This window comes from Dendrobates tinctorius, unplaced genomic scaffold (assembly GCF_039654945.1).
Source record: "Dendrobates tinctorius isolate UK_male_01 unplaced genomic scaffold, ASM3965494v1 ptg000016l, whole genome shotgun sequence".
NCBI classification, from domain to species: Eukaryota; Metazoa; Chordata; class Amphibia; order Anura; family Dendrobatidae; genus Dendrobates; species Dendrobates tinctorius.
The window spans coordinates 88,591,402-88,615,385 of record NW_027361684.1 but is presented as its reverse complement, the minus strand read 5'-3'; the positions used below and the strand labels follow the sequence as shown (position 1 = coordinate 88,615,385).

The 23,984-nt window shown below is 44.4% G+C and overlaps 1 protein-coding gene across 1 annotated transcript; it reads left to right on the top strand.

The window, feature by feature from the left end:
* The first annotated feature begins 2,906 nt into the window (after nt 1-2,906).
* RPL8 (ribosomal protein L8) lies at nt 2,907-17,055 on the top strand. The gene is made up of 6 exons (XM_073566036.1): nt 2,907-3,038; nt 10,036-10,179; nt 11,860-12,001; nt 15,975-16,193; nt 16,580-16,695; nt 16,856-17,055. The coding sequence occupies exons 2-6, from the start codon at nt 10,042-10,044 to the stop codon at nt 17,012-17,014; spliced, it is 774 nt and encodes a 257-aa protein (XP_073422137.1). The 5' UTR covers nt 2,907-3,038; nt 10,036-10,041; the 3' UTR covers nt 17,015-17,055.
* Nucleotides 17,056-23,984: the final 6,929 nt, after the last annotated feature.

The window sequence follows — 23,984 nt, the reverse complement described above, 5'->3', positions numbered from 1 at the left end:
CGGCGCTGCCCGGGCATAGTAACTAACTGTGGTTAGTTATAGCAAATTATAATTATCCTCCATCCCATAGTCCCATGCCCATATACCCATCATACATATCCACGATCCCATAGTCCCGTGCCCATATACCCATCAAACATATCCTCCATCCCATAGTCGAGTGCCCATATACCCATCACACATCCTCCATCCCATAGGCCCGTGCCCATATACCCATCATACATATTCGCCATCCCATAGTCGAGTGCCCATATACCCATCACACAACCTCCATCCCATAGTCCCATGCCCATATACCCATCATACATATCCGCCATCCCATAGTCCCGTGCCCATATACCCGTCATACATATCCTCCATCCCATAGTCCAGTGCCCATATACCCATCACACATCCTCCATCCCATCACACAGGATAGGATTAGATACATGGCTGAGCAGTCAGTAACACACGATAGGATTAGATACACAGCTCAGCAGAAAGTATCACACAGGAGAGGATTAGGTACACAGCTCAGCAGACTTTATCACACAGGATAGGGTTAGATACACAGCTCAGAAACAGGATGTGCCAAAGGAGAGGACATTTTTATTCCAGGAATTCCACTCATTCCATCTGATTTGTTTTTTGATTTTAAACGTCTCCAGTTTCCAGTTCAACTGCTATTTGCAATGTCCATTAACAATAAAGGGACAGTCCTTGAAAGTAATAGGGATTGATTTGCAATCTCCATGCTTTTCTCATGGTCAACTTTACGTGATCTGTTCAAGAGTTGGAACTGCCAAAAATCTGTTCATCTTTGCACCGAAAGGAAAAGCCAAACATGCTGTTTATCAAAAGGCTCTTGAATGAGTTGAAATTAAAATACTATCAATACTTGGGTAATCGTTTAGTTAATTTGTGTTGCAAATCTGTAGTGTTGAATATATGATGTGAAATGTTTTTATTTGCAATAAAATCATTATAATTTGTTATAACTAACCACAGTTGGTTACTATGCCCAGGCAACGCTTCAGCTAGTACCTAAATAAAATGGGAAAGGTTGGTGATATCAACTTCCTGTTTGTGGCACATTAGCATATGGGAGGGGGAAAACTTTTCAAGATGGGTGGCGACCATTTTGAAGTCAGCCATTTTGGATCCAACTTTATTTTTCCAATGGGAAGAGGGTCGTGACACATCAAACTTATTGAGAATTTCGCAAGAGAAGCAATGGCGTAACTTTATTCTTTAATGAGTTATTTACAAGTTTCTCTTTGTTTACAGCCATTGACATGTTGCAGAGGTTAACACGTGAGGAGCGGATAGAAATTGTGTTGATGTCTGGTGGATGCAGTACCCGGGTCATTGCAGCAGATTTCAATGCAAGACATGCGACACAAAAAAACTGCCACCATTCCCATTTTATTTAGGTGTATCCATACAAATGGCCCACCCAAAAAAGTTTGCCTCATCACTGATCATAATGTTCTGTGTAAACTGAGGGTCCTGTTCTAATTTTTGTTTTGCCCATTCTGCAAATTGAGTGCACCAATCTGGCATCAGTCGAACATCCCTTCGGCGGATATTAGCTACTACAAAATACAGCTGCTACAGCATCTCAATGAGGATGACCCAGTTCGGCGCGCTAAATTTGCAGAATGGGCAAAACAAAAATTGGAATAGGACTATTCCTCCAAGCAGCTTGCAGTCATGGATCAGTACACAGCGAGCAGTGGCTGGCTGACAGCTGGCTCAATAGTGCTAGCTGTCAGTCATTGCCTGAGCAAGGTTACAGCCGCTGCTCACTATGAACTGATCAGTGACTGAGGACGTGCCTCTGTGACTGAAAACGCAGGATGCTGGTAGGAACAAAAATAATGTCTGCAGATTAATAGAGCTTTTGATATGATAGGTTCCCTTTAAAATGATGAAACACGTCCATGCTCCCTAGCGATCTGTTTGCAGTGTTTAAGCTAAGAACATGTGGGGCAGATGCAGAGCAGTCAGAAGCGAGTCCCAGGGTTGTATCCAGGTCAGGATGAGACGACACTAATCCCGTTATTTGGCTGTACCTGTAGTGCTGCCTGCTAGTGATGAACGAGTATACTCGTTGCTCGGGTTTTTCCGAGCATGCTCAGGTGTCCTCCGAGTATTTTGGCGTGCTCGGAGATTTAGTTTTCGTTGTCTCAGCTGTATGATTTGCGACTGTTAGACAGGCTGAATACATGTGAGGAATGCCTGTTTGTTAGGGAATTCCCACATGTATTTAGCCTGTCCAGCAGCCATAACTCATGCAGCTGAGACGACGAAAACTAAATCGCCGAGCACGCCAAAATACTCGATCACCCGAGTATACTCGCTCATCACTACTGCCTGCTTTGCTATTGTTGTAGGTATAAACAGAAATTTTGCTGCGTCTATCAACGCGTTGCATGCGGGACGAGTCATAAACACTGTGGGCAGATGTATGTGGTGTGCCACGCGGGCGTCGGGCACACTCGGCACAGTCTGCAGCCATATGCCACCATTTCACCACACAGGTTTGCCCCGGATGTTGCGCGGTTTTACTGAGAATTGCTGCGGTTTTTCATTTTCGCCGCACTTATGTGCAGTTTTCACTGGTGACACTGGATAAAGAATGATTTACCTGTAAAAACCATCAGGCCCATAACTACCAGGTAAAAGCTGAGGTCTGTGCTCACACCAGGCTGAATGTGAGGCGCAGACAGACTGCGGGGCTAATAGCAGGAACATAATAAGAGTATGGGAGATTTTACTTCAGAGCCATAGGAATAAATGCGCCCTAAGTGCATGTAACGAAGGTGCCCCCGCTATCCCCGGCTATCCCCGACCTCCTTGTCTAGCGGTAGTGACATGACTGGAACGCCCGGTGAATATTTACAACAGTCTCTCGTGATTTCCAGAATCAAATATGGCGCCTTCCAGGCTCTGACGAGTGACGACACTTCCCAGCGTGCACTGCGTCATCGCGTTCTCCGGAAGAAATCCGCCGCCTGCTGCTAAGAACTTCCTCTTCGCGGACAGCCCGGGCCCAGGTAACATCATGGAGCCGAGTCTCCCGTCCCGCAATCGGTCGTGGATCTCAGCCATCCTGCCAGCCGGCTTCTCCTCCCCGGGACACCAGTGTTTGGGAGCCCGGCCGTGCGCCGTGCCGGCGTATTTGGGTGCAGTGATGCCGATTATGAGACGTTTTGTTCCAGTCTGTGTCATGCCGGCGGTAGTGGTTGACTGGGACATTAACCCGTGGTGAGCCAACCCGGTAAATGAGCAGCTGCTGCTTTCGGAGGCCCTGGGCATGAGAGTGGCGTCCTCTGCCCGGTACTGCCCGCCTTGTCAGTGCAGTCACGGCTGATAACAGAGAGCCCTGGTATCACTCCGCAGGTTTTGTGCTGTGCCCGGGTGTGAGGCCCTTGGTTGGGCATTGTGGCCTGCACACAGGCTGTAAACCATGGACGTGTGACTGCAGCCTGCGATGGCTGGGCCCATTAGCTTCCCATAGTCACAAGGGTTTGGGTGACGTTCCGTGTGGTGTTCGTGGGGAGAAAGCCATTGTCAGACCATTCCGGCAGCTGCTGATCTCCCATTGAACACAGGACCCCAATGTTACTTCCCAGACATTGTCTCCTTAACCTAATCTGTTGTGGTGTCACAAAGCGTCAGCTTCCCCCCCCCCCCCCCCCAATCTTAATGTGTACGGAGGGCATTAACCCCTTCACTACCAAGGGTGGTTTGCACGTTAACTACCGGGCCAATTTTTACAATTCTGACCACTGTACCTTTATGAGGTCATAACTCTGGAACGCTTCTATGGATCCCGGTTATTCTGACATTGTTTTCTCGTGACATATTGTACTTCATGTTAGTGGTAAAATTGCATTCAAATAACTTGCGGTTATTTGTGAAAAAAACGGAAATTTGGCGAAAATTTTGAAAATTTCGCAATTTTCCAAATTTGAATTTTTATGCCCTTAAATCACAGCGATACGGCACACAAAAAACTTAATACATAACATTTCCCACATGTTTACTTTACATCAGCACAGTTTTGGAACCAAAATTTTTTTTTGTTAGGAAGTTATAAGGGTTAAAAATTGACCAGCGATTTCTCATTTTTGCAACACCATTTTATTTTTAGGGACCACTTCACATTTGAAGCCACTTTGAGGGGTCTATATGATAGAAAATACCCAAAAGTGACACCATTCTAAAAACTGCACCCCTTAAGGTGCTTAAAACCACATTCAAGAAGTTTATTAACCCTTTAGGTGCGTCACAGGAATTTTTTGAATATTAAAAAAAAAATGAACATTTAACTTTTTTTCACAAAAAAAATACTTCAGGTTCAATTTTCTTTATTTTACCAAGGGTAACAGGAGAAATTGGACTGCAAGACTTATTGTGCAATTTGTCCTGAGTACGCTGATACCTGATATGTGGGGGGGAACCACTGTTTCGGCGCATGGCAGAGCTCAGAATGGAAGGAGCGCCGTTTGACTTTTTCAATGCAAAATTGGCTGGAATTCAGATCGGACGCCATGTCACGTTTGGCGAGCCCCTGATGTACCTAAACAGTGGAAACCCCCCCAAGTGACCCCATTTTGGAAACTAGACCCCCCAAGGAACTTATCTAGATATGTGGTGAGAACTTTGAACCCACAAGGGCTTCACAGAAGTTTATAACGTACAGCGGTACAATTAAAAAATCATATTTTTTCCACAAAAATGATCTTTTCACCCCCAATTTTTAATTTTCCAAGGGTAACAGGACCCTAAAAGTTATTGTGCAATTTGTCCTGAGTACGCTGATACCCCATATGTGGGTGTAAATGACTATTTGGGCGCATAGCAGAGCTCGGAAGGGAAGCAGCGCCATTTGACGTTTTTGGCTAGAATTGAGATCGGACACCATGTCGCGATTGGAAAACCCCTGATGTACCAAAACAGTGGAAACCCCCCAACAAATGACACCATTTTGGAATCTAGACCCCCAAGGAACTTATCTAGATGTGTGGTGAGAACTTTGAACCCCCAAGGGCTTCACAGAAGTTTATAACGTACAGCAGTACAATTAAAAAATCATATTTTTTCCACAAAAATGATCTTTTCACCCTCAATTCTTATTTTTCCAAAAGTAACAGGACCCTAAAAGATATTGTGCAATTTATCCTGAGTACGCTGATACACCACATGTGGGGGTAAACCACTATTTGGGCGTATGGCAGAGCTCGGAAGGGAAGCAGCGCCATTTGACTTTTTGGCTGGAATTGAGATCGGACACCATGTCGCGTTAGGAAAGCCCCTGATGTACCAAAACAGTAGAAACCCCCCACAAATGACACCATTTTGGAAACTAGACCCCCCAAGGAACTTATCTAGATGTGTGGTGAGCACTTTGAACCCCCCAGTGCTTCACTGAAGTTTATAACGTCCGGGCGTGAAAATAAAAAAATCGTATTTTTTCCACAAACATGATCTTTTAGTCCCCATTTTTTTATTTTCCCAAGGGTAACAGGAGAAATTGGACCCCAAAAGTTGTTGTCCAATTTGTCCTGAGTACGCTGATACCTCATATGTGGGAGAAAACTACTGTATGGGCACACGTCGGGGCTCGGAAGGGAAGTAGTGACGTTTTGGAATGCAGACTTTGATGGAATGGTCTGCGGGTGTCATGTTGCGTTTGGAGAGCCCCTGATGTACCTAAATAGTGGAAACCCCCCACAAGTGACCCCATTTTGGAAACTAGACCCCCTAATGAACTTATCTAGATGTGTGGTGAGCACTTTGAACCCCCCAGTGCTTCACAGAAGTTTATAACGACCGGGCGTGAAAATAAAAATATCGTATTTTTTCAACAAACATCATCTTTTAGTCCCCATTTTTTTATTTTCCCAAGGGTAACAGGAGAAATTGGACCCCAAAAGTTGTTGTCCAATTTGTCCTGAGTACGCTGATACCTCATATGTGGGAGAAAACTACTGTATGGGCACACGTCGGGGCTCGGAAGGGAAGTAGTGACGTTTTGGAATGCAGACTTTGATGGAATGGTCTGCGGGTGTCATGTTGCGTTTGGAGAGCCCCTGATGTACCTAAACAGTGGAAACCCCCCACAAGTGACCCCATTTTGGAAACTAGACCCCCTAATGAACTTATCTAGATGTGTGGTGAGCACTTTGAACCCCCCAGTGCTTCATAGAAGTTTATAACGACCGGGCGTGAAAATAAAAATATCGTATTTTTTCAACAAACATCATCTTTTAGTCCCCATTTTTTTTATTTTCCCAAGGGTAACAGGAGAAATTGGACCCCAAAAGTTGTTGTCCAATTTGTCCTGAGTACGCTGATACCTCATATGTGGGAGAAAACTACTGTATGGGCACACGTCGGGGCTCGGAAGGGAAGTAGTGACGTTTTGGAATGCAGACTTTGATGGATTGGTATGCGGGTGTCATATGCGTTTGGAGAGCCCCTAATGTACCTAAACTATTGAAACTCCCCACAAGTGACCCCATTTTGGAAACTAGACCCCCCACCGAGCTTATCTAGATGTGTGGAGAGCACTTTGAACCCCCAAGTGCTTCACAGAAGTTTATAACGCCTGGGCGTGAAAATAAAAAAAACATTTTTTTCCGCAAAATTATATTTTTGCCCCCAATTTTTTATTTTCCTAAGGGTAACAGGAGAAATTGGACCCCAAAAGTTGTTTTGTAATTTGTCCTGAGTAGGCTGATACCCTACATGTGGGGGTAAAACACTGTTTGGGCACATGGCAGAGCTTGGAAGGGAAGGAGCACCATTTGACTTTTTCAACGCAGAATTGGCTGGAATTGAGATCAGACGCCATGTTGCCTTTGGAGAGCACCTGATGTGCCCAAACAGTGGAAACCCCCAATTATAACTCCAACCCGAACCTCAACACACCCCTAACCCTAATCTGAGCCCTAGCCCTAGCCCTAGCCCTAGCCCTAACCCTAGCCCTAACCCTAGCCCTAACCCTAGCCCTAACCCTAGCCCTAACCCTAGCCCTAACCCTAGCCCTAGCCCTAACCCTAGCCCTAACCCTAGCCCTAACCCTAGCCCTAACCCTAGCCCTAGCCCTAACCTAACCCTAGCGGGAAAATGGAAATAAATACATTTTCTTTTAGTTTTATTATTTTTCCCTAACTAAGGGGGTGATAACGGGGGGTTTGATTTACGATTTATGGCGGTTTTTATGTTTGGCGGCTGTCGCACGCTAAAAGACGCTTTTTATTGTAAAAATAGTTTTTGCATCACCACATATTGTGAGCTATAATTTTTCCGTATTTTGACCCACCGAGTCATGTGAGGTCTTATTTTTTGCGGGACGAGTTGACGTTTTTATTGGTACCATTTTCGGGCACGTGACATTTTTTGATCGCTTTTTATTCCGATTTTTGGGACGCAGAATGAACAAAAACCAGCGTTTCATGAATTTCTTTTGGGGGGGTGCGTTTACACCGTTCCGCGTGCGGTAAAATTGATAAAGCGGTTTTATTCTTCGGGTCAGTACGGTTACAGCGATACCTCATTTAGGTCTTTTTTTATGTTTTGTCGGTTTTTTGCAATGAAAACTATTTTATATAAAAAATAATTATTTTTGTATCGCTTTATTCTGCGAGCTATAGCTTTTTTATTTTTTTGCGGATGATGCTGTATGGCAGCTCGTTTTTTGCGGGACAAGATGACGTTTTCAGCGGTACCATGCATATTTATATGCGTCTTTTTGATCGCGCGTTATTGCACTTTTTGTTCGGTGGTATGATAATAAATCATTATTTTTTGCTTCGTTTTTTTTTTATTTTTTAAGGGGTTCGCTAAAGGGGTTAACTAATGAGACAGTTTTATAGGGCAGGTCATTACGGACGCGGCGATACCAAATATGTGTACTTTTATTGTTTTTGTTTTTTTTTATTTTGAAAAAATGGATTTATTGGGGAATATTTTTTTTTTTTTTACTGATTTATTTAGCGATTTTTTTTTTAATTATTTTTAACACTTTTTTTTTTTTTCTTTTCTTTATTACCTTGTCCCAGGTGGGACATCACTGTCCTGTGACAGATCGCTGATCTGTCACATCACAGATCACTGTGACAGATCAGCGATCTGTCACAGGCACTGCTGCAGACTTCCTCATGCCTGCGCTTTGCAGGCAGTGAGGAAGTCAGCTCCCTGCAGGCCCCCGTCGCCATCTTGGATCCGGGGGCCTGTAGGGAAAGAGACCCCCGCAGCAGCGCTGCACATTGCGCTGCCGTGGGGGGCTCAGGGAAGCACGGAGGGAGCCCCCTCCCTGCCGATGCTTCCCTTTAACCCCCGGTACACCGCGATCGCGTTTGATCGCGGTGTGCAAGGGGTTAACGTGTCGGGGGCGGTCCGTGACCGCCCCTGACACATTGTGCCGGGTGTCAGCTATGATAATTAGCTGACACTCGGCCGCGATCAGCGGCGCTCACCACGTGGGCGCCGCTGATCGCGATGACGTAATATTCCGTCCATGGTAATTAGGTCCATGGTCACATGGACGGAATATTACGTCAATTGTAGGTAAGGGGTTAAGTAAGTGTAAGGCTACTTTCACACGTAGCGGAACTCTCGCAGAAGTTACTGCGAGAATTCTGGAATTCCATTCCGCGGGAAAATCGCATTTTAAATTCCCGCGATTTTCCTGTGGAAAAACTAGCGATTTGCAAGCGTAATTAGCTTGCAGAATGCCAGTGTTTTCCAAGTGATCTGTAGCATCGCTTGGAGAACTGATTGACAGGTTGGTCACACTCGTCAAACATAGTGTTTGACGAGTGTGACCAACTTTTTACTATTGCAGCATCAATAGTAAATGATAAAATGTAAAAAAAAAAAAAAAAAATGTTATTCTCACGTTCCGGCGTCCCGCGCAGCCTTCCCCTCTCTCCACGCTCCCGTTCCCAGTAATCCTTTGAGCGAATGAGCGCAACGTCATCGCAGTCATTCTCGCAAAGGCTTACTGGGAACGAGAGCGTGGAGAGAGGTGGGAAGGCTGCGCGGGACGCCGGAAGGTGAGAATAACAATATTTTTTATTTTAATTCTATTATTTACAGGGATATGGTACCCAAAGCCTGGAGGACAGTGTCCTCTCCTCCGGACCGTGGGTACCATCCGCAAATGTTCTGCTTACTTTTCGTATGGTGGGCACAGCCACATGCGGATAGTAAGCAGAACAATGCATTCCTATGTGGGCGGAATCGCCGCGATTCCGCTAAATTAATGAGCCTGCTGCGTTTTTTTATCGCAAAGCGAGTCCACCGTGGAAAAAAACACAGCATTGCGGAATCCCATAGGATTGCATGGGATGCTTATTTTTCGCTGCAAAATCGCGCGTTTAAAACCGCCGCGAAGAAAACGCGACGTGTGAACTCAGCCTTAATGAAAAATCAGAGGCTGCTCCCACTTAAGATGAGTAAAAGCCCCCAAACTCTAGATTGTTGTCAGCTAAACGATGATGCGACCTCCCCAGCTTTGCCATACACAGGAACGGCTGCCAGACATCTCCGGTAGTGGTTTATCTCAGGGAGCACAGAAGGATTGGCAGTCTGAGAACCGCCGTACTGTATGCTTTTCACCCACATCGCCTGTCTGTGAACCCCCATGCACATTACTGTACACCTACATTACTAACAGTAATGGGACCCCTGTAGTCACTATATATATATATATATATATATATATATATATATATATATATATATATATATATATATATATGTGTGTATATATATTATTTATTTTTTTTGCCCGTCAGTGTTGCATTTTCCTACTTTTTATAGCGGAAGCTTATATCTCCTGAAACTGGCGTTAGGAATTCCACATACCTAACCCTTGTTTATTGGGGTTAGAATTTGGCAGCCCTCTGTAGACATAAGATACCGGGCGCTATGGCGGCCTGCCTGTGCTCTGGTGTGTATGAGCAATTCTCAGCCTTACTAAATGGTGACTTGTGCTCCTGCTCTTTGTTAATCTGTAATGTTTGATTGGTCGTACAGGTCACAATGGGACGTGTAATCAGGGGACAGAGGAAAGGTGCCGGCTCTGTTTTCAAAGCTCATGTGAAGCACAGGAAAGGTGCCGCAAAGCTCAGGGCTGTCGACTTTGCTGAAAGACATGGCTACATCAAGGGTATTGTAAAAGTAAGTATTCTTTGACCGGGTGTTGAAGTGAAACAGCTATGAGATGGTACTGTATACTGAGCAACTAGGGTTATTACGTTGCAGATACTACAGTAGGGAATTAAATGCTTGAGATTCTAGATGTTGATGTTTGTTTTAGTGAATCATTGGCTATGGGATTCCGTGAGCAGACGTCTGTAGTGCTGTGAATAGTTGTGTACACTGCACAAAATACTTCTGGGACCCGGTGTTCATAGTGTACCTTCAGTCATGTTAAAGGGGATTAAAGTTCCCCTAATTACTGAGTTAAGGTGGAAACTTGCCTGTTGGCTCAGCACCGCTCTTCTATTCAGTGCTGTGCCCCTGCCTGGATTCCTGCCATCAGCATCCATAGATGGTGTCATGTTAGGTCTGCAGCTGAGGCGCAATGTGACCAGCGAGCAGCCGGATGTTAATACTAGGAAGCCATGCCGGCGCTACAGCAGCACTGAGCAATGCATGGGATGGTTGGTGCCAGTCCAGGAGATGAGTTTCTTTTTTTGACCCACTATTAAGGGGTTGTCCAGTGGTAGAGAAACCCTTAAATACATAGTGAAGATGCATTCTCATGTCTACAATCAAAGAATAAAAAAAATCCACAGCACCTCATAGCAATAAGGGGTCAACTTTACCCACACTAGAGGTGCACGTCAATTCCAGAGAGTCCTTCCCGTAATAATATCCAGACATCCAAATAAAAAATGAAGACAGCGCCTCAGAAGTTGGTGAAAAATTCTTTTTCTTTATTCTGCCATCTGTGGCGGCGTTTTGATCTTACATGATCTTGAAAAAGATCATGTAAGATCGAAATTTCGCCACAGATGGCAGAATAAAGAAACAGAATTTTTCACCAACTTCTGAGGCGCTGTCTTCATTTTTTATTTGGCATTCTCATGTCTGTCAATCTGACATTGTGGTGCGGTGCTGCTCATGGCGCTGCTGATGACTTAGGAGCAGAGCGTCCACAGGCGCTGTCTGAGGTTTCTGCAGACAAACTTTCACAGATTATAGTATGCGAAGCATGACTGCTGAAGACTAGGTGAAGGGGCCTGCATCTGTGCCACATGGACACTGGGTAGATTGTGCTGCAATACTGGAGAAAGCTAGGACAATGGACTCTGCAGTCCACTATTCATTCAAGTAATACACCATGTACATAACTTATAATCTTTGGTGGGTAAGTCAACACCACAGGCGTTCTGTCAGGGTATATTGAGGACAGGGGCTTTCCTTGGGCATTTTACAACATGTGAAAGCGCCTGCTCGTGGTGCTTGGGTTCACAACTTGTGTGCAGCTCTTATGTTCCCTGTGTCTGTTAGTTCCCTCTTGTTGGTTCTGACCAGAATACTAAAGATTCCCAGGCATTTTTATGGAAATCTGTCTTTGAGGTTGGTCCGTTCTAAGAAGATGGCAAGTATATAAAGGAATTGAAAAGAGAAAAAAAATCAGGTCTAAATTAGGGTGGTTTTTTCAAAGGAGAGATGTTGGAGAGTTTTTGCTGTATTGGTGCTGGCTGTTGTGCTGGATCCTGGCTCCAATAAGCATCAACAATACAAGACTGTTGCTAACCAAAATCTGCATGGCATATTATATTATAGACGTGACTACCTGAAATTTCTGCTGCTTTGGTGTGAGAGTAATACGTTTATTTGGTTGTTTAGGACATTATCCATGATCCTGGCCGTGGTGCTCCTCTTGCCAAGGTCGCCTTCCGAGACCCCTACAGGTTTAAGAAGAGGACTGAACTGTTCATTGCAGCTGAGGGAATCCACACTGGTCAATTTGTCTACTGCGGAAAGAAAGGTATGCTGACTGTTTAAAATGTGAGCGCCATTACGGCTTTTACAGATATTTTCTGGGGTTTAGTTCTGGATCTTCAGGCTATGTGCACACTAGGGTGACCGGATCTCATATGGGGGGGAAAAAATGTCGGAATCTTGTTCATCTGGACCCCATAAAACGATTCCCCTTTCCAGATATTGAGAGAGCCAAAATTTGAGCTCGATCAAACGTCGTTAACCCGTGCCGCTCGTCGCTCAAAGTTTGAAAAAATCCAAATTGAGGTATTTTAAGATTTAGGTATTTTGCATAGTCTGTTAGACTATAAAGAATGTGACAACAACATTGCAGAAATAGCCCTGACCAAATTTTCGAACCATTTGTGGTATTTGAATGCAGAGTTGGTGGGATTATCGTTTTTTGATCCCACCATTACAGACAATGAAAAGTTGTTAATGGCTAATAAATTGCTCAGTAGCACAGATGAACCATCAGAGCACGCTAACCTACATGAGTTGATAATTTTACATAGTTATCTAATCTATTCTAGAGCTTTTGTTAAAGTAGTTTTTGAAACGTCAGAATATAATGCTCGGCATTTGCTTACAACTTGCAGGACATATTGCTTTTGTTCTTCATCTTTTGTCAGAAGGTCGTTAAAGTCGGTTACTTCCTACCTCTTTTAATTTTTCTTTCCTAACTTTTGGATTTACAACCCTAGTGTGCTCTGATGGTTCATCTGTGCTACTGAGCAATTTATTAGCCATTAACAATTTTTCATTGTCTGTAATGGTGGGATCAAAAAACGATAATCCCACCAACTCTGCATTCAAATACCACAAATGGTTCGAAAATTTGGTCAGGGCTATTTCTGCAATGTTGTTGTCACATTCTTTATAGTCTAACAGACTATGCAAAATACCTAAGACTATAAAGAATGTGACAACAACATTGCAGAAATAGCCCTGACCAAATTTTCGAACCATTTGTGGTATTTGAATGCAGAGTTGGTGGGATTATCGTTTTTTGATCCCACCATTACAGACAATGAAAAGTTGTTAATGGCTAATAAATTGCTCAGTAGCACAGATGAACCATCAGAGCACGCTAACCTACATGAGTTGATAATTTTACATAGTTATCTAATCTATTCTAGAGCTTTTGTTAAAGTAGTTTTTGAAACGTCAGAATATAATGCTCGGCATTTGCTTACAACTTGCAGGACATATTGCTTTTGTTCTTCATCTTTTGTCAGAAGGTCGTTAAAGTCGGTTACTTCCTACCTCTTTTAATTTTTCTTTCCTAACTTTTGGATTTACAACCCTAGTGTGCTCTGATGGTTCATCTGTGCTACTGAGCAATTTATTAGCCATTAACAATTTTTCATTGTCTGTAATGGTGGGATCAAAAAACGATAATCCCACCAACTCTGCATTCAAATACCACAAATGGTTCGAAAATTTGGTCAGGGCTATTTCTGCAATGTTGTTGTCACATTCTTTATAGTCTAACAGACTATGCAAAATACCTAAATCTTAAAATACCTCAATTTGGATTTTTTCAAACTTTGAGCGACGAGCGGCACGGGTTAACGTCGTTTGATCGAGCTCAAATTTTGGCTATCTCAATATCTGGAAAGGGGAATCGTTTTGTGGGGTCCAGACGGACAAAATTGCTACATCGATTTATTTATTTTTTTTTTTTTTGCGGTCACCCTAGTGCACACACTGCGGATTCACCAGCGGATTTTTCCGTGAGAATCTTCAGGTAGAACCGCAGGTAAATTGACCTGCGGATTGGCCAGCGGTTTTCCCCTACGGTTTGACACCTGGACAATGGAATAGGTGGCAAACCGCAGCAGAATCCACAGAAAGAATTGACATGGCAATTCTTTTTGCGGATTTAAAACCACAGCTTTTCCACAGTGAAAAAACCGCAGCATGTGCACTGCGTATTGTAAATCCCATAGACTTACATGGTACTGTACACCAGGGTTCCCCAACTCCAGTCCTCAAGGCCCACCAACAGGTCATGTTTTCAGGATTTCCTTAGTATTGCCCAGGTGATAATTTCATCACCTGTTAAAATACAAGGGAAATACTGAAAACATGACCTGTTGGTGGGCTTGAGGACTGGAGTTGGGGAACCCTGCTGTACACTGTCTGCGGAACTGCTGCGGATCTGCAGAGGCCAAATCCGCTGTGGATCCGCAGCGTGTGCACATACCCTCACACTGATCCTCCCTTGTATCTGTATGTGTCTACCAAATGCGATTACATAATGGTGTGTCCATACAGTACCAGTCATTAAACATACACGTTTATGCAGTGATTTTCCTTGTTCTTAATGGAATGTGCATGGTGTAGATTCAGACAAAAGGCAGCAAAAAGTCACAAAGAAGCACACTTTGAAACAAGGAGTGAAGAAGAAAAAAAAAAAGCACATGAGACTAACCAGACTGTGTTGAACCTTAGATTTTTAAAAGTACCCCTTCTTTGTTCTGATGAGTTGGCAGTCTCTCAATCCGCTTCATCTGGGATGGCTTCCAGTGAACAGAACTACCTTGGCTTTCAGAAAAAGTATTTTGCAGAGGCAGCGTTGGTACACAGTTCTGTACAGTCCTGAACCCTATTCCAGAATATGGCAGGAACCGCTAGACTCAAGTAAAGGGATATGATAGTCCATCATTGTTTGAAAATATGTTCAGTAAAATTGCTAGAACCTTGATGGTATCTTCTAGTGCAGTCATGAAAACAGTTGCTATGATTTAAACTGGCTATTATGAGTACCGCCTTTAAAAAAAAACAAAAAAAAACAAACCAAGAATTACTTATGCAGGAGGTAAGTTACTAGTATCAAACTGCAAATTGACAACACCAATAACAGTCCTCATAAATTATACAGAGACATATTTAAGTTTTCTCTGGACAGCTGATGTTAAGAGAAGCAGGCCTTTATGGTTAAATTACTACAAAGAAGCCACTACTGAGGATTGCAAAGAAGAAGAAACATATTTGGTCCAAGAAACACAAGGACTGGACATTAGTCAGTGGAAGCTGTATTGTAGTCTGAGACTGAGATTTTTGTTACCAACCGCCAAGGAGCAGAAAAGGTGAGCCGATGGTATCTACGTGTGTGGTACCCACTGGGAAGCATGGTGGAGGGGGATGTGTGATGCTGTGTGGTGAAACTGTTGGTAAGTTCAATACAGACTTAACTAGCATGGTTACCACATCTTTCTGCACAGACATGCCATCCCATCTACTTTGCACTTGGTGGGAACATCATTTGTGTTGTAACAGGACAATGACCCCAAAACACATCTGCAGGCAATGTTATAGCTATGTGATAAGAGGAATGGAGTGCTGTCAGTTTACATGGCCTATACAATCACCTGATAACTTATCCCACCCATCTCAATTGTGTTAACTCTGTGTGAGTGGAGGCAAAGCTACCAACAGGTGCTCAGGACATCAAGAAACTCCTTCAAAACTATTGGAAAGCCACTTCAGGTGACTACCTGATGAAGCTGCTGGTAGAATGCCAATGATGTGTAAAGCTGTCATCGGGGTACGAGTGTAGTTTGAGTGTAACACATTCTTTCATGGTTTTGCTACCTTCAGTCTGAATTTACAAAGTGCACATTCCAATAAGGGCAAGGAACAGGTATAAAATAATAACCTCTGTATATAGGGCCAACATATTCCGCAGCATTTTACAGTTTTTGCACACACATCATTTGTGTATCCAAACTTTTGACCAGTACTGTACATCTCCCCGATGCTTCCACAAAAATACTGCAAATATGCAATCACAATACAATATGCAGCTGAGCGAGAACGTAAACATACATATTCTTGATGTTGTAAAATACGCTTTGTTTTTCCCACACTTCATGCAGTATCATTGTCTAGTTTGTAGCACAACTGTACTGTTATGGGGAAAGGTATCTACTTCAAAGCTCGTATATGAACTAATATCATAATTCTGCTTTCAGCTCAGCTTAACATCGGCAATGTCCTCCCTGTTGGCACAATGCCTGAAGGAACCATTGTGTGTTGTGTAGAGGAGAAACCAGGCGATCGTGGCAAACTGGCCCGTGCATCTGGCAACTATGCTACAGTCATCTCCCACAATCCTGAAACAAAGAAGACCAGAGTGAAGCTGCCTTCTGGCTCTAAGAAGGTCATCGCTTCTGCAAACAGAGCCATTGTTGGTGGGTGTTAATGTTCAATTATAACCCCAGGTTTTATTTCCTCTTACAGGATTGCAGAATGGTGTCACGATTCCATGTATTGCTGCTCACATAAGCATGTGTATGTGCCACCTAGACTTATCTGGCTCATTTTTTTTTTTTTTTTTTGAGAGAAGTCGAAGTCTAGTTGGTACATTTACTGCACGTATGCAAATCGGTCAGGAGACCACCTACTAGCACATGGGAAACCGGGGAATGGTGAGAAAATGTGCACCACACGCAGTCACTGTGTGAATGTGACTTTTGTCCCACGACTAGAAAGTCCTTTTAATGAAAGTTGTATATTGTATTATATAGCGTAAATTAAAAAGACAACTTCTATTTTAACCAACCTTATTGAAATGCAGGCGTTGTTGCTGGAGGTGGACGTATTGACAAACCTATTCTGAAGGCAGGTCGTGCCTACCACAAGTACAAGGCCAAGAGAAACTGCTGGCCACGTGTCCGTGGTGTGGCTATGAACGTAAGTTTTTGTATACTGGTTTTTACCTGCTTGATTAGGTGTAGCGAGCATAATGGCAGGGGGCAGACTTTGGCATCTGCAGACAATCTACAACCCTGACATGGATATTTCTGCCTAGGAATTATGTAGCTTTGTTACATTATTCTCTCCTTCTCTGCAGCCTGTAGAACATCCCTTCGGTGGTGGTAACCATCAGCATATTGGTAAGCCTTCAACCATCAGGAGAGATGCTCCAGCTGGTCGCAAAGTTGGTCTTATTGCTGCTCGTCGTACTGGTCGTCTGCGTGGTACAAAGACTGTGCAAGAAAAGGAGAACTAATAACACATGCGTAATTTACTTAATAAACTGTTTAAAAATTATCTTCGTCTTATTGTGTCTTTATGCAAAGAACTGCGTTTGTCGCCAATACACTAGAATGGTTGAAAGTTCTGTAAATGGGTCAACAAGAGCCTTCTGGAGTTACTTGATATTAAAGGGAATCTGTCATCAGTTTTTTGCTACACCATCTGAGAGGCACATGTCAGGGCATAGAACCTGATTACAGCAATCATCATGTACTAGGCTGCTTGCTGTAGTGGAAGGTCTACTAGTGCTCTTGACTGCTGAGCACTGTATAATCCTGCTGAAACCAGTCATTAATCATTGTGTACACTGTTCATAGGCAGAAAGCTGCCAATAAATGGTGGGATGGGGTCCTACATAGCTCATAAATACGGAAGACTACATGGCAGGAGGTTTACTAGTCCTCTAGTGATAGTCGTATTGTCAAATTTACAGCAAGTATCCCAGTAAGTGAGCGCTGAAATCAGATTCTCTGCAGTTCTTAAGGGAAATCTGTTTGTTTTTTAATACGGATTTCCTCTCCATCTAAACTGCATTCTTCCAGCACAGTTTTGGATCTAACTTGTCGATAAGAAATTGAAAGCTTTATATTCCCATCCATGTAATTCTTAGGTTGAACAGGATTAAAATTGTTAATTCAATTGCTATAATGGAAGGAAATTTTATTAATGTTTGTGTCTGTATATAGCTGATCGATACTTGCTTGGTTGCCCCATTTTTCATGAAAATATCTATGTAATGTCTCGGATGCTTAGTTAGATCACCTGGATTCTCTTAAATATGTGGGGTGGAACCTTGCTTTTGTGCAGACAGCCAGTAAGAATCTATGCATTAGACTAGCAACTGCTTCTACACTAAACCTACAGTTGGGTCCATATATATTTGGACAGAGACAACATTTTTCTAATTTTGGTTCTAGACATTACCACAATAAGATGCAGTTGAAGTTCAGACTTTCAGCTTTCATTTGAGGGTATCCACATTAAAATTGTATGAAGAGTTTAGGAGTTTCAGCTCCTTAACATGTGCCACCCTGTTTTTAAAGGGACCAAAAGTAACTGGACAGATTAAATAATTGTAAATAAAATGTTCATTTGTAGTACTTGGTTGAAAACCCTTTGTAGGCAATGACTGCATGAAGTCTTGAACTCATGGACATAACCAGACGCTGTGTTTCCTCCTTTTTGATGCTCTGCCAGGCCTTCACTGCGGTGGTTTTCAGTTACTGTTTGTTTGTGGGCCTTTCTGTCTGAAGTTTAGTCTTTAACAAGTGAAACGAAAAAAGTGGCTTGGTACCGTGTTAGCAGTAGAAAAAAAAAAAAAGCCGGATTACTTACCGGTAATGCTCTTTTAATGAGTCCACGACAGCACCCACTGGAGGTATCGGATCCGCCCCATTTGGAACAGAAAACCCTACAGAAAGATAAAAGGGGGCGGTCCGCCTTTCCTCAGTTGTATTTCAGAGTACCAGGAGGACCGCCAAGGGTTAGGCAATGTCTTTGTACTTCTAAAGATGAATAAGTAAAAATTTAGAAGTACAAAGACATTGCCTAACCCTTGGAGGTCCTCCTGGTACTCTGAAATACAACTGAGGAAAGGCGGACCGCCCCCTTTTATCTTTCTGTAGGGTTTCCTGTTCCAAATGGGGCGGATCCGATACCTCCAGTAGGTGCTGTCGTGGACTCATTAAAAGAGCATTACTGGTAAGTAATCTGGCTTTTTACGCTTCACCACGACAGCACCCACTGGAGAGATTCCAGAGACCATCACCTGGGTGGGATCACCGTGCCAAGGACAGTCCTGCCAAAGCTTAGGTCTGAAGTAGATGAAAGGTCAAGTCTATAGTGATTGTAGAAGGGGTTGACCAAATTGCCGCCTTACATATGGCCTCGATTGGAACGTCTCCCCTCTTGGCCCAGGAGGCTGCCACTGCTCTGGTGGAGTGTGCTCTGATGTTCTCTGATGTTCTCTGGAGGATCTTCATTTTTCGGAGTAGGCTAAGCGAATGGCATCCCTGATCCGTCGGGATATGGTGCTCTTCGTGACTCCATATCCCTTTTTACAACCCTGAAAAGATATGAACAGAGCCCTACACTGCCTCCAGCTCCTGGACCTCTCGATATATTTTAGGACAGTTCTTCTAACGTCCAAGGTGTGGAATTTCTGCTCCTCCGGAGTGGAGGGATCTCCAAAGAAGGTCGGGAGGAGTATTTCTTGAGATCTATGGAATTTTGTTGATACCTTAGGCAGGTATGAGGGGGTCTGGATTTAATATTAACCTATCCTGGTATGTCTGAAAAAAAGGGTGGGTCTATGGATAGAGCCTGGATATCACTCACTCTCCTAGTAGACAGTGCTACTAAGAGGGCCGTCTTGAGTGAAGCATTTCAGGGATATCGTGTCTATTGGTTTGAAGGGCTCTTCCATAAGGGTGTCTAAGACCAGATTTAATTCCCATGCAGGGATTGCAGGTATGTGAACCGGAGTCATTCATTCGCAAGCTGTAATAAATCGTGATATCCACTTATTTCCTGCTATATTGTGGCCGTACCAGTGCCCCTAATGTGGACACTTGGACTTTTAGCGTGTTTACCGCCATGCCCAAGTCCTTCCCTTTCTGTAGAAATTCCAAAATAGGAACTATTGGAATTTCTGTGGTATGAGGAGCTGTATGAAACTGCAGGAATTTTTTCCATATTCTTGCATAAATCTGGGTAGTGGACTGCATCCTGCTCTGTAGGAGCGTAGCAATCAGTGTCTCAGAAAACCCTCTTGATCTTAGTAGCTGCGTTTCAAATTCCACGCCGTCAAGTGTAAATTGTCCACTTGGGGGTGGAAAAGCGGGGATTGGGAGAGTAGGTTGGGAATCGAACGGAGAACCCAAGGATCTGACACCGACATGGTTCGTAGCCATGAGAACCACGGTCTCTTGGGCCAGAATGGTGCTATCAAAATTACTCTCGCCTTGTCCTCTCTGATCTTCCGAATGACCTGTGGTAGGAGGATTATCGGAGGGAAGGCATATGCCAGGTTGAATTTCCATGAGGCCTGGAGGACATCCAATATGTCTGGATGATCGGACGGGGGCAGCGAGGCAAATGCTTTTATCTGTCCTCTTTTGTGGCAAAGAGGTCCACCTGAGGTTGCCCCCATAGAGCTACTATGTCCTTGAAGATTCGGCGATTGAGGCACCACTCACCTTGCAGAAGTGTGTCTGCTTAAGAAGTCTGCCTCTTGGTTGTTCTCTCCCTTGATATGGAGGGCCAAGAGGGACAACAAATAACTTTTGGCTAAGTTTAAGATTCTTCCTGCAGAAGACATCAGAGTCTCTGATCGAGTACCTCCCTGTCTGTTTATGTAGGCCACTGTGGTGGTGTCCGATAGGATCCTGACATGCCTCTGCTGGAGCTGTGGAAGAAAATGGTGTAGAGCGTAATATACCGCCGTCAGTTCTTTAAAATTAGACGAGTAGCGCCGCTCATCTCTATTCCACCTTCCTTGACAAAAGCTATTCCCCATATGGCCTCCCCAGCTGTGGGGGCTAGTGTCGGTGGTCAGGATACACGATGGTACTATAACCCATGGGACTCCTGCGGACAGATGGATATGCTCTAGCCACCATTCTAGAGAAGCCAAGACATCCTGTGACAAGGTTATATTGCTCTCGAGGTGACCACTATGTCGCCTGTCCTCTTGGAGGATCTGATGCTGCAGTGTGCGGATGTGATAATGGGCCCACTGGACTGCCGGGGCACAGGAAGAGAGCGACCCCAATAGCGACATTGCCCCTCTCGGAGACATACGTGGTCTATTTATGGCTGCCTCCACCTTTCCTTTTGTGAGCATAATCTTCACCTGAGGGAGTAGACATCTATGGGTTGTGGAGTCTAACTGGAACCCTAAGAACATCTGACGGGAATGCGGAACGAGTCTGGACTTCTGGAAGTTGATGATCCAGCCTAGATCCTGCAAAGATGAGACTGCGTCAGCCACACGTCTGGTACACTGGGTGATCGAGTTCCCGATAATTAGGAAGTCATCTAGGTAAGGCACGATTAGAGTGTCTTTCTGACGAAGACAGGCCATCACCTCTGCCATCACTTTGGTGAAGATCCTTGGCGCTGTAGAGAGGCCGAAAGGCATGGCCGCATATTGAAAATGACGGATCTTGCCTTTGAATACTACCGCGACCCTTGGGTACCTTTGGTATCTATTATGAATAGGAAGATGATAGTAAGCATCTTTTAAATCAATCCCTGCCATCACACAGTTTGGAAAGAGAAGTTTTATGGTGGATCTGATTGATTCCATTTTAAACTTATTTTTTATAAACGTATTAAGCTTCCTCAAATTTATGATTGTCCTAAATGTACCATCTGGTTTGGAAATTAAAAATAAAGGAGAGTAGAAACCTCTACCCTCTGGGACTTCTAAAACCCCTTTGGATAGTAGGCTCCGAATTTCTACTTTGAGGGCCTTTTGTTGTACTATAGAGTTAAGGCGGGTCATGATAAAGGAATCGTAAGGGATTTGAAGGAATTCTATTTTCATTCCCTCTTTAAACTTAGAATCCATGGACTTGAAGTTATTCGTTCCCATTTTGAGGAAAAAAATTTAGTCTACCCCCTACTGAGAGGACTGATTTTTTTCAGTATTTATTTTCCTTTTGGAATGTTGCACCTCTAAACATGCTACCCTTTTGCTTCTTTTTTTTTGTGGGCCATCTAGTTGATCTGTCCGCTTGTCTCCTCCCAAACGGCCGCCTTTTAAAGGCTCTCCTGTAGAAAGGGATATAAGAATCATGGAAGGCTTTCTTTTGCTTTAGCAAGTATGTCATCTAGGGCTTTCCCAAAGAGAAACTCACCCTCGCACGGGGTTGCGCAAATCTTAGATTTTGATTGCGCGTCCCCCTTCCAGCTCTTCATCCATAGTGCCCTCCTGGCGTTGTTTACAAGACCAGCCGATCTTGCTGCCAGCCGCAGGCCGTCTGCCGATGAAGGCTGCCGCCCCTCTAATTAATGGAATAGCGGCCCGTAGTTTTTCCCTAGACACTTTCTGCTCAATTTGTTGACCTAATTGGTCCAACCATACGAGCATAGACCTGGCGGTGCATGTGCTAGCTACTGCTGGCTTAAAAATGCCTGTGGTAGACTCCCAAGACCTTTTTAATGATGACTCCGCTTTACGGTCTAGCGGGTCCGCCAATAAGCCTGCGTCCTCTACCGGAATAGTAGATTGCTTCGAGGTAGAGGCTACGACGGCATCAACCTTTGGAACTTTGGCCCATTTTAATAGCTCGTCACTGCTAATTGGGTATTTCCTCTTTGAGGCCGATGGGAGAAAACTTCTTTGATCGTGTTTTTCCCATTCTCTCTTTATTAGGGCCTTAACTGCCGGTATTACTGGAAACGCTCTCCTTTTCTTTTCCGCCAACCCTGCAAACATTATTTCTTGTGCGGTTTGGACGCCCTTTGTCTCCTCACACCCCATAGTGTTCCTCACGGATTTGACTAGGTTATCCACACTATCTAGGGGAAAACATGAACGTCCCTCAATGTCTGATGATGACGATGATGTGAGTGAGGAATCAGATTATCCTCTGTTCTTCCTCTGACTCTGAGCTGAGGGTCACTTGTTTTTTGCTCCTAGTCTCTGAGGGAGTACTGGCACGGGTGATAGCCTGTATCTCCTCCCTAATTATGGCCCGAATGTCCTTTGATGATACTGCCGACCCTTGTCTAGTTTCTCTGGTGCATTGCTTACAGAGCTTTTTAGGGTAGGAGTCAGGAAGAGGCGGAGCGCATAAAGCGCATTCTTTATGTTTGGATTTCTCTTTCTTCATCTGGAAGAGGGGAGACATACCCAAAGGAGGGAGGGGGGGGAGAGAGGTCAGCTTAATAGGTAGAGTATATGTATTGCCCACTCACCCAGTGAAGGCTTTATTACCGGATCAGATGGCTGAGACCCCGTCCTGGGTCTTGACTCTCCCACCTCGCTCCTGTGAGCGGTGTCTGTCCTGGTAGCACGGTCCCTGGAGGAGCTGCCCCCCGCAGAGTCCCCTGCTGGAGCGTGTACTTCCCCTGGAGACGACATGGCTCTTTGCCGCTAGCCCGCAGCGCTTCTTTAAATAGTTCCTCCTGTCCTTTTTTTTTTTTTTTTTTCTTCTTCTTCCGGAAGTCACTCCTCCTTCCCGGGTTCAGTCGCGCTTCTCAACCCCCGTGCCCCGGAAGTTCACCCATTACTCCCGGGGCTTAGGATCATCAGCGCCGACTGGCTACCACGCCGCCGCCATTGTGTGCAGCCTGCGCCTCTCCCCACGCTGCCGCCACCGCTGCTCCTTTTTTTTTTTCTCCGCGCCACTGGCGCACTTACCGCTCCTGTGGCGGTGGCCCCTGTGAACATGGCGCCACCTGGCGCGCTCCTAGGTGAGACCGGGCGGCCCTACCCGGACCCGGTCATCACCAGCCATCCGTCAGACGAAGGGGGAGCCGTCTAATGGAATCTCCCCCGACGCTGCCTCTGGACCGCAGCCCCTGCCGTTCTCGTGGATACCGCACAGGCGGCGTGCATTTGGCCCAGGTATGTCTTCCTGAAGGATATCCTGATGTTCCCTGGGAACAGGAAGCAAACCGGAGGAAAGGCGAACCGCCCCCTTTTATCTTTCTGTAGGGTTTCCTGTTCCAAATGCGGCGGATCCGATACCTCCAGTGGGTGCTGTTGTGGCGAAGCGTAAAAATATATATAAAGTGCTTTCAGTGAGAGAAACAAAATAGGAATCTTGTGGATATGATACCTTTTAATGGCTAACAAATAGTAGTAAATGATGTTACAAGGCAAGCTTTCGGGACTGCTTACGTCCCTTCATCAGGCTTACATAACAAAATATTTGAAGAATCCTTGTTTATATACAGTTTAAAGCACATGCTGGTGTGATATGTGGACATTT